The sequence below is a fragment of the Glycine soja genome, chromosome 3 (assembly GCF_004193775.1).
Source record: "Glycine soja cultivar W05 chromosome 3, ASM419377v2, whole genome shotgun sequence".
Taxonomy (NCBI): Eukaryota; Viridiplantae; Streptophyta; class Magnoliopsida; order Fabales; family Fabaceae; genus Glycine; species Glycine soja.
Window position 1 is genome coordinate 1,163,346 of NC_041004.1, and position 15,355 is coordinate 1,178,700.

The 15,355-nt window shown below is 32.8% G+C and overlaps 1 protein-coding gene across 1 annotated transcript; it reads right to left on the bottom strand.

The window, feature by feature from the left end:
• Positions 1-12,692: 12,692 nt before the first annotated feature.
• LOC114405617 (ATP-dependent DNA helicase RRM3-like) lies at positions 12,693-14,108 on the bottom strand. The gene is made up of 2 exons (XM_028368067.1): positions 13,823-14,108; positions 12,693-13,444 (listed from the first exon to the last, which is right to left on the bottom strand). The coding sequence occupies exons 1-2, from the start codon at positions 14,106-14,108 to the stop codon at positions 12,693-12,695; spliced, it is 1,038 nt and encodes a 345-aa protein (XP_028223868.1).
• Positions 14,109-15,355: the final 1,247 nt, after the last annotated feature.

Here is a 15,355-nt window from a genome sequence, read left to right on the forward strand (position 1 = left end):
ATTAAATTAATGAAGGTGGTGTTACTTGTCATCAGAGTACTTGGCCTGGGACTTTGTGGCTGGTGGCAGGAATGTATTGGCCTCCATCTCCATAAGAAGCTATAGTTGCTGCATTACTTGTGATCAATTGTATGCTTTTCTACTCTTGTAACTAATGCTTCTACTTTTCTTTTATGTGCTCTTTGAATGATGTGTTTTTTTTTCCTTCAAGTAATGTTTGGCTTGCTCTGCCTAGCATATGCATTACTTGTGCCGTGTTAGCAAACAACCTGTAAGTATATTTATTTATTAACAAGTGATTAATTGAATTTGATTATATATATACTATCTTGAAAGATTACTCAAATTTGAAAATTTTGGGTACATGCCATGATGATTTGATGCTCCTACATGTGAATAAAGAGTGTGCACAATTTTAATAGGAAACTTACTTGTGGTTTTTGAAGCAAATCTGTAGGTTACAAAAGGAAATATTACAGTGCTACTTGTTATTGGCAATAGAAAAAAAAACTAGCTTTGAAGTACAACTATGTTTACAGAATGGTATCATCAGCCTTCTTTTAGAATCTGCACTCTGTCCAAATGCCAATGCTATGGACAAGTTTGAAAGTATATATATTGTGCTTCCTATGTTTGTTGTACATCTCTAAAACACTTGTGTTGCAACTTTGACAGTGATAGTGGACAATTGTGTGCAATAAAAGAAGTCAGGGTTGTCTGTGATGACCAATCATCAAAAGAGTGCCTCAAACAACTTAATCAGGTAATTCTATTATTTTTAAAGTTTTATGCATGTTGCCTTAAGCCTTCAATACTGTTGCCTTAAGTCTTCATTTGTTTTAGAGGGGCTAACATTCTAGTTGATCCTAATGGTGAAATCAAGCTGACAGACTTTGGAATGGCTAAACATGTAAGTTTATTTGCTTTTAGAGAATGAATTACTTTTGCTTAGTTGAAAAGTTATTGCTTCTGGTAAAATAAATTGCTTTATTGTTATACACTTGTATTTTAATTAAAGTATGTTAATAGGTTACATTTTGATTTTAAGATAATTTTTAGTTATAATTTATTAATTTATTTTAATTAAAAAAATAAGAAAGTATAACTTAACAAATCTTATAAACATTTATTTGTTAGGTCAGAAATTCTATTTGTTTTCCAATCAATTGAATTAAAAACTAATCACAGTAAAAATTAAATACACATTTTTTTCACTAATTAAATCATTCTCTCCGGTATGATTATATTACTATAATTCAATTTCAAAAATTTACACAAACAATTAAAGGAATATATAATATTTTTTGAAATATTATTTGTGGATTTTCCTTTTGGGTGATGGGCCTGCTTGTGACTTGTGTTCATTGGATCAAAGGCCCCCGTCAAACATGATTGAGTTGAGCTATTAGCAGTATGTGTATGGCTATTATTTGTGTACGGCTATTATTTGGTTTTCCTCTTGTGTATTTGTGTATGGCTATTATTTCTTTGTTAATTAATCAAATGCACAAGCTATTAATAGTTTTAGTATTGTGAATTTGGTTTTCCTCTGCTTGTGTATTTGTGTATGGCCATTATTTCCTTGTTATTTAATCAAATGCACAAGCTATTAATAGTTTCAGTATTGTTTCCATTCTTTTCTTTTACATAAGTACGTAACCTCATGGCTGGGGCCAAATTTGTATATAACCTTTCCTCCATGACAAGTGATGAAAAGAAAAAAAAAAGTTGGATTAATTAGGATTTTAGTCCCTCAAATTTTAATTTTTGGTCCTTCAAGTTTTTTTGGGTAATTTTCAGTTTTTCCTCAATTTTTCTTAGTATTTTTAGTTCCTCTAAATTTTTCTCTATTTTTAGTTCCTTGTTTATTTTTATTTCTTAAAATTAATTCATGTTTTGTCTATTTTTAGCCCCTTATTTATTTTATATTTGAGAGTAATTTTGAACAATAAAAATAAATGAGGGATTAAAAATAGACAAAAAATTTAGAGGGACTAAAAGTGATGTCAAAAAAATTAATAAAAGACTAAAAGTTATTATAAAAAATTTGAGGGATTAAAAATTAGAAGCTAAAAAACTCGAGAGATAAAACTTAGGTAGAAGCTAAACTTTGTATTAAGTAGACAAATTCAATCATTTAACTTAATGTCCAACTTTTTTCCTTACTCAAAGTTAAAGTTTGTTTTAAAAATATATTTTGTCTTTGAAACTTTTTACGACTAATTAAGTACCCAGGCTAATGTTAAAAAAAAATTAGGACAACTTTTATAATGTTTATTAGTTTTATTACAAATAATATAACTAAATAAAAAGTTATTCTCCAAAATTGACCTTGGTTTGGATATGTTATAAATTTTTAACTCATGTTTTGTCTACCTGCAAATTCAAACCTTTTATTTTTTTAATTCACGTTTGATTCCACTTGCTGCAATATAAAAACAGGAACATAAGATTAAGAGGGTCAAAGTTCAAAAGCGTATTCTAGGAAAAAAGACTCAACAGGAGCACACAAAAGTAAAATAAGAGCACGGTGCCCAAACTAACGCTCTGTCTCTCTCTCTGCACGCTTATATTCACTTCCTCTTTAATTGATTCACCTTCCTTACTTTTATTTTCTTTCTCTGCTCTCTCTTTAATTTGTCTCTACGTTGAAGTGAATTGCTTCAAGTCCAAAAATGGAGCAGTATGAAATTCTTGAACACATTGGAAGAGGTTCCTTTGCTTCAGCTCTACTTGTCAGACACAGGCACGAAAACAAAAGGTGAGCCCACTCACTCTTATCGTGTTTGTCTCATGTTTCCTTATTCTCACTCACACTCATGAAAAACTTGCATATATATAATTTTTTTTCATTATTATGTTGTTATTTTTTGTGTTTGTAAAATTAGGTATGTCCTTAAGAAGATACGTCTTGCCCGCCAGACTAACATAACTCATAGATTTGCTTACCAGGAGGTAATACTAACATTAACACCACCTTTTTAGGTTTTATTCTTTATATTATTCACTATTGCATTTCATTTTTAATATTTGTTGCTTTATGTTTTAAAATGCGGAATGGGGTGCTTACTTTTTTTCTTTCTATGCTAACTAAGGGTGCATTTCATTATGTTGGTTAATTTATATATAAATAGGCACCGATGTATGAATATGTTTAGAAAATAAAGCTTTCTACATCGGTCGTAAAAGGACCGATGTAGAACATGTGATAAACAAAGTCGTTTATCTGCAGGAAGCGATGTAGAGATCATAACTTTCTACATCGGTCATAAAAGGACCGTCGTAGAACACGTCATAAAAGAAGTCGTGTCTACAACACCATCGATGTAGAAAATCACGTGTTTCTAAGACGGTCCTTTTACGACCGTCGTAGAAATCCGTCCTCTACAACGACACTCGTTTCAAAGACGGGCGTCAACCCGTCTTTGAAATACATTTTCCACCGATGTAAAATGAGATTTTTCTAGTAGTGAACACCTAAGCTCAACATCCCTGATCAGGCTAAAAAAAATCATACTATTTGAATAATGCACTCATCGGTTCGCGCTTGCGTTACTATGAGGGGGAAAATAAGAATTCCTATATATAGAAAATAAATAAAGTAGAAAATGCACTTATAATCAATTAATTATTTGATAAAGTGTATATGACATTATTTTTAATTGTGTAGGTACACTGAGTGTAAATTGATTATTCGAAAATACCATCGGTTAAGCAGGCAAGATGGAATGAATACTTTTGGATTTTTATACTCTAATTTCAAGTTTTGTCAATTGTCAAATGCTTGTTCAAACATAGTGATTCATAGTACTTTAATTATCGAAAGAAAAAATTGTTATTAACTCGTCTAATGTTGATTGACTTCATGCATTAATTCTTATCTATTGGAATAAAGAAATCCAGTTCTTATCCAAATACTAGGTTTTTGTTGAACTTTTCTAGATTTCCTAGATAGCATCAATCATAGAGTCAACTATTGATTATGGGTTCAATTTATTTTTTCACCTTTATTGGTATTTAATTTCAATAGTGTGTAATTTATTGGTATTTAATTTTCTTAACTGATTATGGGTTCAATTTATGTTTTCACCTTTATTTTAAAATTGAATTTCAATAGTTTATTAAGAAAATCATTAATAATAAAATAATACTCCATATCTAGTTCTCTAGTTATATAGTTTTGTATTAGAATATAGTTTATATAATTATATATTTAAAAATAATTATTTATTGTTAATTTTAATTATATAAACATAAACGACATTAGTGTATAAAGGAAAAGGAAAGATCAATATATCTATATACTATTTATAAAAGAGAAGTCCATCCAAAATTTCTATTGTGCCCCTGCTTAGAAATTAGACAGCTGTCCCTTTTAATGGTTTTTTGGTCATTTTAGATGTCCAGTTCCCACACCTTTGGTTGTGATAGGTGTTTGCTGAGTAATCCAGTTTTTACTGTTTTGTTGTGCCACGTGCTTCGCCGGTTCTTCTGCATTGTGTTACCTTTTTTCCTTCATTTTGCACCTTTTTTTTAGTCCTTTGCTAACTTTCATGCTTTGTTTTTTACTGACCTCCGTTAGTTTTTCAGTTTGGCTTTCCTGCGTTTTTCGGTTTGGTTGTGAGAAGTAAAGGTGGTTCTTTTGTCTTTTATTCATTCGCGTTTATGGATTCTTATCTTTTTCCCCACTGCTTTCTTCACTTTGTTTATTCACATAGCTAAGGTTTAATTTTTATTGAGTATTCTTATTTTTTCCCCACTATTTTCTTCACTTTGTTTATTCACACAGCCAAGGTTTAATTTTTATTGACTGATATGCATGTGTGGCTCTTACTTTGGTGTTTATTGTTACTTTTTTTGTTGCTTTTGGGTTTACAAAGTTTCTTGCGAACGCATGCAGAAAAAAATTGTTTCCTGTTTTTGGGTGTTCCTTTCATGTTTTGTGATTCTTTATTATATGTTTTTTTGGGCAGGGTTTTTCCTGGGTTTTTTAATCTAACCCTCTTTACTTAAATTTTGTAATCTTAGATAGTATTTTACTCCTGGTGATAGAGGGTACAAAAGAATTTTAAATCAAATAGAAATGGTAAGAGAAAGAGAAAGCCTAGACCAAACAAGCAGAGGAAGAGAGAGAAACACCAAATATGGGTCTTTGCTTTGGTTGCTACAGCGTAGACAAACGCATGTGCAAGGAAGAAGAGAGATTGACGTATGAAGAAGCACATGCCAAAGCTGCACAGAAAAGGTTTTACCTTTATCCATTCCTCAATTTTTCATTTTTTATTAATTCAATTTCATTAATATTCTCAATTCCTGCTAAAAATTAAAATTCACGGATTTGGGTTTTTATTTGTATACCCACATGGCGAGTGTAGGTGGTGATAACAAAGAAAATCATTTTTCTTTTAGGAAGCGTTAACTGTCATACGGTCACATTGTTGGTGAAACGGGTTGTAAGTTATGTATTTGGTGAAATGCCTAAATGAAGTTTTAGTTTTTAATCTTAAAAATTCATGTGTGCTGATTTTGGGATACCTCCCTGTTTATGATTTCTGAATTATGTATTATAGAAACGAGTTTATTTGATTTTATAGTATGCACCCAAAGGTGATCTTTACAAGGAATCGCAAAAATGCAAATATTTCAGTCAAAGGCGTGTAACTATTGTAAGTATATATCATACAATAACATTCCTTGTTTTCTTCTCCCCATATGTTGTTGTTTGTGAATTGCAAAATTCCATACTAATTGACAAAATAATGTTTATTTTGTGATTGAGACAGTATGTTGCATCATTGGCCCGGGCCCTTGTATATTCCTTCTTTTCCTCTTCCCATATGTTGTTGAAACATACTATTATAAAATTTTGCATTGTTGTTGTGGTCACTATCAACAATTTTTTCATCATCTTCCATATTGTGAAAAGTTCCAAACAAATATAGTTGATGTGGTCTTGATTGTGGTCATCATTTGATATATGAAAGAATAAAATCTATTGTCTATGATATTGAGATGTTTTTGAGATATTCTAGCACACTCCCTCTAGCTAAATGTTATGAAGCTTGAACCTTGATACAAATGAACACGAGGGATAACTTATGAAGAGGAGGAAGAAGAGAATTTGTCGGGGTGATCCTTAGAAGAAATTTCCCAACAATCAGTGATACTCTGCAAGAACTTAAACTTCTATAACATACAGTATAAAAACTTAGGAGACCCAAAAACTTGAAAATATGATTTGTGATTGTGAATTATATTTGAAAATATAATTGTTCTTTCTTCAAATTATGTGTTTCACATAATCAGAGTAGTTTTAGTGTTTTTCTTAATTTATAAGCATATTCTACTAGGACACCTTTATGTTCTTGCAGGTTTATGTAAATATTATGTTATCTGGATTGAATGCTTTTAAATAGATTCACGGGTACTTAGGTTCATCATTTTTGCCCCTAAATTCCAAATTTTTTTAACAAGTGCAGAAAATAAATTGTTGGTTTGTTGAGTGGGGCAAAAAAATGAAGTTTTAAACAAGCACTTGTCTTCTTTATACTCTCTCTTAGTTTGTGTCATTTTTTGGTTTTGTTTAATTATTATTATTGTTGTTGTTGTTGTTATTGTTATTATTATTATTATGTGTATTGTGCAGAGTATCATCTCGGGTAGCTAAGGCAAAAATAGCAAAGACGAGTTAAATGGGATAAGTTGAATTTTGATGTTCTAATTGTGGAATTCTTTTTCTTTTTTCCAACCTGATACTACTGAGTACATTGTTGTTGTTGTTGTTGTTGTTGTTGTTGTTGTTGTTGTTATTATTATTATTACTACTACTACTCTATTCTAGGTGCACCAACTAGAGGTTACTACCCTATTCTATTTTGTTTTTTTCAAAGAAAATTATTTTCTACCATTTTTGCTACAAGAGTTGTTGCCGATTTCTTTTTATTTCTCTTGTGTTCTTTTTCATTTTTTAAAAATTATCTTCTGCCATTTTTACTACAAGAGTTGTTGTTGATTTTTTGTGGTTTGATTTTTGGGCCAGGCTACAGTAACAATGACGCTCCTGGAGGTGACGATGCTTTGCCCATGCAAGGGTTGAAACAATAGGATTCACGGGGCGGTTGTCAGAGAAGTTAAGAGGAAGATAGAAGTTCTTCTATTTTGATTTAATTAAAACGGTCTTTATGTTTTTTTTTGTCTAATTTTTTGTGGTTCGATTTTTGGAACAGGCTACAGTCACAATGGCGATGCGGAAGGTGACGCCGCTTCGCCCATGTAAGGGTTGCAACAATGAGATTCACAAGGCAATATTGAAGAATAAAGGTGTCATTTTTATCTATTTATTGATTTAGCGTAGGAGTTAATGACGTTCGCCGCTGATCTTTCTCAACCTCGACCGCCATATTTACCTGGCAAGATCAGGTTTTCATTTTTTATTCCAATATTACATCTGGTTATTATTATTATTATTATTATTATTACTCAAGTCAAGTGACCATGACTATGCTAGGATGTTGCTTACGATATTCTCATGATTCAAATTTGTCTTCTGAATCAAGTTTTGTGATTTTAATTTTGCAGGTTAATTTAGAATACCTTGGTAGAGTTGTGTTCAACACAAATGGCGGAAACTAATTCAGACACAACTATCATTGATGACCTGGGTGTTGCTGGATGGGGAGTTGGTGGAATATAAGTAGAAGCTGCAATGCTTGGCTAGGTACAAAATCAGGTTCTCATTTTTTATTCCAATATTACTTTAGGTTTTTATTATTATTATTATTATTATTGTTGTTGTTGTTGTTGTTGTTGTTATTACTCAAGTCAAGTGAGCATGACTATGCTAGGGTGTTTCCTACGATATTCCCATGATTCAAATTTGTCTTCTGAATCAAGTTTTATGATTTTAATTTAGAATACCTTGGTAGAGTTGTGTTCAACACAAATGACAGAAACTGATTTAGACATAACTATCATTGATGGTCTGGGTTTTGCTGGATGGGCAGTTGGTGGACTAGAAGTAGAAGCTACAATGCTTGGCCAAGTACAAAATCAGGTTTTCATTTTTGATTCCAATAGCAAAAGTTGCAATGCTTGGCCAGGTACAAAATCAGGTTTCCATTTTTTATTCCAATATTACTTTAGGTTATTATTATTATTATTATTATTATTATTATTATTATTATTATTACTCAAGTCGTTGTGATTAGTGGACTGAATAATTGGGTTTGAATATTCTGAAAATGACCAATGTATATAGGAATTGATTATTAAATGGCTGCGAAATTGAGAAATGACGTGCTCATAGTAGCCTTTTGATGGTTTGTTTTATTTCTCCATTGCGTGTTTAGTTAGCTCTTGAACACAGAAAAATTGTCAAATTGATGCAATGAGTTCAAAGAAGCTCCCCTGTGTTAATTAGGGGAACAACTATCTACTGCCCTTAAAGGATCAAGGATGTTCTGCATTCAATAGTTCAATCAAATGAAAAACCAAATGGGAAGTTGCTTAATGGATGTCTGATTGATCCTTGATAGTTTCTAATGCCCAAAGTTTGAATAAATAACATCATTATGATAGTTTGGCCTCTCTGTCATTTTGGTGTTCATTTTACTACATTGGTTTTTGGTACTGCTTGCATTGGTCAAGTTAACAGTGGGGCAAACTAACTATATGTGCTTTTCTTTTCTTTTTTTCTCCTGAATTTTGGATATGTTGTACATGGTCTAATGCATATTTTGTTTTGGTCCTTGCTGATTAATTGGCTATAATATGTTCATGGTATTGGCAAGATGACCACATACTTCATGACTTTAACTACTGGAAATCTTGCAGACCATACATTACATTGAGTGTGTGTGGGTAACTATAATGAGCTTTTCCATTGGTTACATGATAGGGAATATTGACTTAACAGAATAATCTATGATGCATTGCAGATCCTTTCAGATTCTCAAAAGAGAGCCCATTATGGCATGTACCTGTTGTATCAGAAAAAACTTATGCACATGTATTCTGGATAGGGTTCAAAATTGAAAATTTACACATCACAGGCTACTGTGTTCAAGGAGATGGAAGTTGCTGAATGGTTAAAATGGTGCAGATTAACTATAAATAATATTTTGGCGGAAAAGAAGATGGTAGTTGGATCTGGCTATTCTGATGTATTTTGGAGAGATTTTTATTCAGCTATTCATGCAGCATACTATGGTCCTAAAATTCAATCCATGGAGCTTCTTCCTGATGTAGTTTGAACAATAACTTTATTATAAATATTAAGATTGCAGTTAAAATATGCTCCACTAGCTCGCTTACCAAACAACCTGTGCATGTGCACAGGTTACAGACTAGTTATTGTTAAAGGGGCACTTTTACTTGTTATCTAGTAAGTGATCGTGTGTCGTCCTTAAAATAATTCTCCACGCAACACAAACCCGAAGCCATGAACAAAACCCATTAAAAGAGGATTGCTTTTAGTTACAACTAGTCGAATGCCCGTGCGATGCACGGGCGGTATTTTACTGTAAGTGACATAAACACTATGTAAATTGTTTGTAGAAAGGGTTGATCGTGATGGAAACTTTTTAAAATTGCTGAAAATAATATCAAACAAACCTAGAAAATAAATAAAAAATTTATGAATGTATAAACCAAGTCTGAGTGTCTATTAAAAGTTGCATTCATCAATTGTATTGTTAAACAACAATCAATAGAATGAATGTGTAAAGATAAAAATTAGTATTATCATTATTTCGTGCATCATTAACGAATGAATAACGGCGAAAAAAGAAAAACAAAATTATGAGGTTCAGAATGGTGACGCAACAGAAAAATAAAAATAAATGCGAGTTTGTTTAATAAAGTAAATTGCATACCATTGGAGCAGATATAGTTAATATATTGTCGGATTTGTTAAGAAACGGGATAAAAGGATGAATTAAAAAGGGAAAATTGTTCAAGCTGTTAAAAATAACTATAAAATAACTCAGTCGTCGAAGTTGATCTCCTCGTTGTCCTATTCAATATCTTTTCTGATGAGCACTTCCCATGCATGTTCGTCAAAACGGTAGTAGAAGACTACCTCATCTCCAGGTATCAATTTATTTTCATGAATAAAGTTGAACCATGGTTCTGCAATTGCTGGGACTTCATTGTGGATGGTGATGTGCCACTAGGTGCGTTTTGGAAGGCCGCGCTGTAGGGTAATAGTTTTCTTTGCACCATAGACGAATCTGGAAGATGCTGCGGGAAGTATCTGTATGAACAACACAAAGGATGGTCAAACAATTTGATGAGGAAGGAATGATCAGGCAATGGAAGGAAAAAAAACAACGACAAACTATTATAAATGAAAAAAAGTGCAGTAAAACCCACCAAAGGGAGGTTGTTCTGTATCATGTCTTGTGTGATATTAGTTGTAAAAATGTATCTTCTAGTTGATATAACAGGCTTTACACGGGACTGGCGGTGTGTAGGTCCGACGACATCAACCGAGAAAGTAGTATTTTTGTCAAAAGAAACGAAACACAGAATCACACTCTCATTTAGATTATGTGTCATTCTAAATTCCTTTAAACCATCAGGAAAGAAACATTTGCTACCATGTATCCTTACTCGAATGAAATGTTTGTTGCCATCAAAGTGTAATAAAACATACTTTGGGTATTTGCGCATCCATTGCCTATGATAAGAGAATGGAACTTGCAGAAGGTTCTGCACGGAAAAGAAGTCAACCGAAGTAGTTGATAATAAATGGAAATGAAGTTAAGTGTATAATGGTTATGAATGTGAATTCTGACCTTTTGAACACAGAATGGTGTAGTAAATCTGATGGTGGCCATTGAATCGGATGGAGACTACACGAATGATGTAAAAATAGTAAGTAACCAAACGAACAAAGCAAATAGATATAACAAAGATGAAAATGAGAAAGCGTAGGAAAAAAGTTACAATAGTGGAGCAGGAACCGGAAGTGGTCATGTTTGTTTGTTTACGTAAGATGCGAAGAAGTTGAATAGGTGATGTGGTATATACATACATATATATATATATATATATATATATATATATAGTATTTGTTGGGCTTGTAACTGGCGGTACGGTTAGTTCGATATAAACACCAATTAAATTAAATGGTGACTCCCCGATGATCGGTTCAAAAAAGAGTTGTGAAGAGTCACAACTGATAGATGTAAACAGCGGTGACGACTCCCAATATTAATATTGTTGAGTATGAATGTATGATAATGATTACATCTAATGTAGTATAGGGAGATACAACTGCAGTAATTGTGCAGTGCATTTGTTAGGAAGGGGGCCTAAGTGGTGTAACTTTGATTTGGGAGGGGAAAGTGGTTTTTTTGTAGACAAAATGGAAGTTCAGAAGGCAAACCCATAGGAGAGTAAGCACGAATAGAAAGCGTGCAGGAGAGGTGGAGGGAGTGGGAAAAGAAAACGTTCAACAACAATTGTGCAGTGCATTTATTAGGAACGCGATTTTAGTGGTGTAACTTTGATTTGGGAGTGGAAAATTCGTTTTTTTTTAAGACAAAGTGGAAGTTCAGAAGGCAAACCCATAGGAGAGTAAGGACGGATAGAAAACGTGCAGGAGAGGTGGCGGGAGTGGGAAAACATTTTTATTAAATCACATTAAATTTAAAAAGCATTTCAAATTAATTTACCAAAATATGCATTTGTATGTGTAATTTCTAAATTATTGTATCATTTCTACTCATATAAATAAATTTCCATGAAATAAAGTATTTGGTATTTACCATGTAAAATAAATTTAAAAATAAGATCTAGAATTATTAAATAAATTTGTCTTTATGTAAGGTTGAATTAACACATTCATGAATAAGGGGAGCCTAATTTGGTTGAAGTTGCATTGAATTCTCAGAAATCATCATAGCAATTTTGGAATGCAACAACATACATGATACATGTGTTATGTGTAAAAGTAAATAAAACAAAAAACAGAAAGATGCAACGTAATTGAATTGTAAGATGAAAGGATACCTGTTTATAAATTGGCAAATACTTTGTTGTAAACAACATTAGTGGTAATATTTTTGGGATTACCATCATTGTCATGTATAAGAATATGAAGTTCGTATTTTCTTTTAACTCTTGAAAGTGCAACATATAGTTGGCTATGGCTAAAAACTGGGTGGGGCAATACAGTCCTACGTGTTGCAATGATTGTCCCTGAGACTTGTTTATAGTCATAGCATAAGAAACTATAAATGGAAATTGACTCCTAATAAGTTTGAATGGCCATGGAGATTCAGAATGAGACATATTTATTTTGGGTATGTATGTTCTATTTCCTGTATTAGGCCCAGTAATGACTTCCGCCTCAACCACATTAGAACCAAGTTTGGTGATAATGAGCCTAGTTCCATTGCACAATCCATCAGCCTGGTCGAGATTTCGTGTTAGCATGATTGAAGTTCCGACCTTAAGTTTTAATTTATGATTAGGTATGCCTGATGTTTGCAATGAATTCAGAAATTCAGGTGGCAATAATCCGAAAGCGGGATTGAGTAATTCGTCTGATTTATCGATACTATCCGCGCTGCAATACTCCCTTTCATTATTGGGTATAAGTGATAAGACATAATCATTTATTTTGTCAACAATTTTTTTTAGAGGGAAGAACAACTCTTTTTTGCAAGTAATCTGTGTAGCTATAGTTATGTATCAAGTTGGGGATATATGGCTTCAACAATAGCATGGATAGGATCGATATAATCCTTTATAAGAAACTCATCTGGGATGGTGATTTTTGAAAATCCGTCATTACCTTGTCCAATTTTGCCATCTCCTATGTCAAGTAGCCAATCTGAAAATTGTTTGAGCTCTTGATTGTTGGGCTGCTCGGGAGCACTTGATAGCAACCTCATGTTTTTTGTCAGTCTAAGAATTTGGCAATGGTCCCAAATGTATAATGCATTTATAGTTGCATGAACAATGTCTGAGCGATTACCTTTTGGAACAATAGGTAATATCTGTCGAAAATCTCCACCAAAAACTACAATTTTGCCTCCAAAAGGTAGATTGTTCTGCATGATGTCTTTAAGGCTTTTATCTAGTGCCTCAAATGCAAATCTGTGACATATTGGAGCTTCATCCCAGACTATTAGTTTTGTAACCTTCAATAATTCAGCTAACTCGCTGCCTTGATGAATATTGCATGTTGAATTCTGTGTTGCAGGCACCGGTATAGCAAATTTGGAATATGTTGTCCAACCACTAGGTAATAGTAATGAAGCAATTCCACTTGAAGCAACTGTATAAACAATTTCACTATTGGAGCGTATAGCAGATGATAAGGTTGTCCAAACAAATGTTTTGCTAGTTCCACCATATCCATAGAGGAAGTAAACTGCAGCTGATTGAGTGTTAACTACACGGATAATGGTATCGACAATAGTTTTTTGCTCATCTGTAATTATATATTGACATATTAAGAAATAGTAATATGCATTATTGTGATTGATGAGTGGCTTAATAAAATCTGTAATAATTTGTGAATACCTGTGAGCAAATGGTATATTTTGTTGAATTCTGCTGCGAGCATTTGTTTGTCATATGTCATTTCATTGTGAATCAGTCAATGGTGTTGGTTGGGTGCATATCCTATTAGGTATGGCATGGATGGAAAATCTCGCAAGCTTCTTCTGTTGGCTTGTAGCATATTCTCAATATCAATCAAGCATAAATGAATTGTTTCCTTTTCAGTAAGTTGGATACCTGTGATTAGTAAAATAATAAACATAATGATTATGAGTAAACAATAATTATTTAGAATATATAGAATTACCTTGTTTTCTATTATTGAATCTGATATCATCTGCCATCCATTGCCATGTTTGTTGCCAAACATATTCTGGTCTGTCCATGGTGTTCATAAATAAAAGCTTGACAAATAATTTTCTTAGGTAGTGTGCAATGCCCCAATTATTAGCTTCTTGTAAAGCACTAATAAATTCTTGATCACTACCTAGAAATCCTTTTGCAAAACATGCTTCCCTAAATGTACCATATACCACACCATTGACTGTTCTAATGTCACTATAAGACTGTGCAGCTTTGCCAGTGGATAGCATCATTCTAAGGTAAAACAATTCACTAGCTGAAGGTGGGACCCATATGAGTCTGCCTATTGTATTCCCTTGTTTTCTTGGTTGCCAGCATCTTTTGCAGGCAACATAAAAAAATCTTGAGATATATTGATGATAAGTAAGATCCAGTCCATAAGAACATATTTTGTTAGAATGCATCCAGGCTGTGAACATGGATTCTTTGATTGTGTTTTTTGATAAGACTTCACCAATTTGTTAATCATCTATCCAATAAACATGCTATTGATTTTTAAGGTGGAAATATAGCCGCTCCACTGCTGGGGAACGTCCGTGCATCGGGAATGCGAAGATTTTCCAACATGCTTATGGGGAGATACATACCTAATGATTGAAGCAGGATAGATGTATTCTTGAAGATATAGTCGGATGTTGGTAAGTTTGAGTTAAATATATAATATTATAATAAATAAACTTACGTGAAATGATGTTGTTATTTTAATGAGGTGAGAATAGAAGCATACCTACAATCAAGATATTGTTTAATTTCATCTTGAACCTGAGAGTGGGCACCATTCGAGGTGTGATGATTTAGAAGAGTGGTTGTGATACGCTCAAAACCTTTGTTGATGTATTTGAACATATATTTGATGGATGTACTTTGATTGCACCATTCCACATTTAGGTGTGTTTTATATTTCAATAACAGTTGTGGATTGTATTGTACAACAAATTTGTTATCTAGTTCAATACCATTTTTCATCACTGTGCGTCCATCATTTCTTCTCCTATAAACTGGGAATCCATCTTGGTCAACAATTGTTGCTCCATGGAATTCTTTTGGAAAACATCTAATACACTTCCCATTGACCATACACGGTGATCATTTATTTGCAAACCCACATGGTCCATGCATCATATGGCTGGAGACTATTTCAAATAATTCTGCATGGGTGTGTTTGTTAGGTATTTCTGCTGAAATGATGTGATCAATATCCTCTGGATTTGGTAATTTGTTTGAAGGGTGCAGAAAGATTAAAATGTGGGCATGTGGCAATCCTCTTTTTTGCCACTCAATTGTATAAATAACTGCAATAAAGTTGGATCAGTGATACTATAAACATCAATTTACAAAGTAGGATAAAAGTCATAGATCTTTTTATCACTTACATCCAATAATGTTACCAAAGATATTGCCATGTTTTAAGTCATTCATCAATTGATTGAGTTTTATTTTGAAAACTCGTGTGATAATATCAGGGCAATTATGAGGG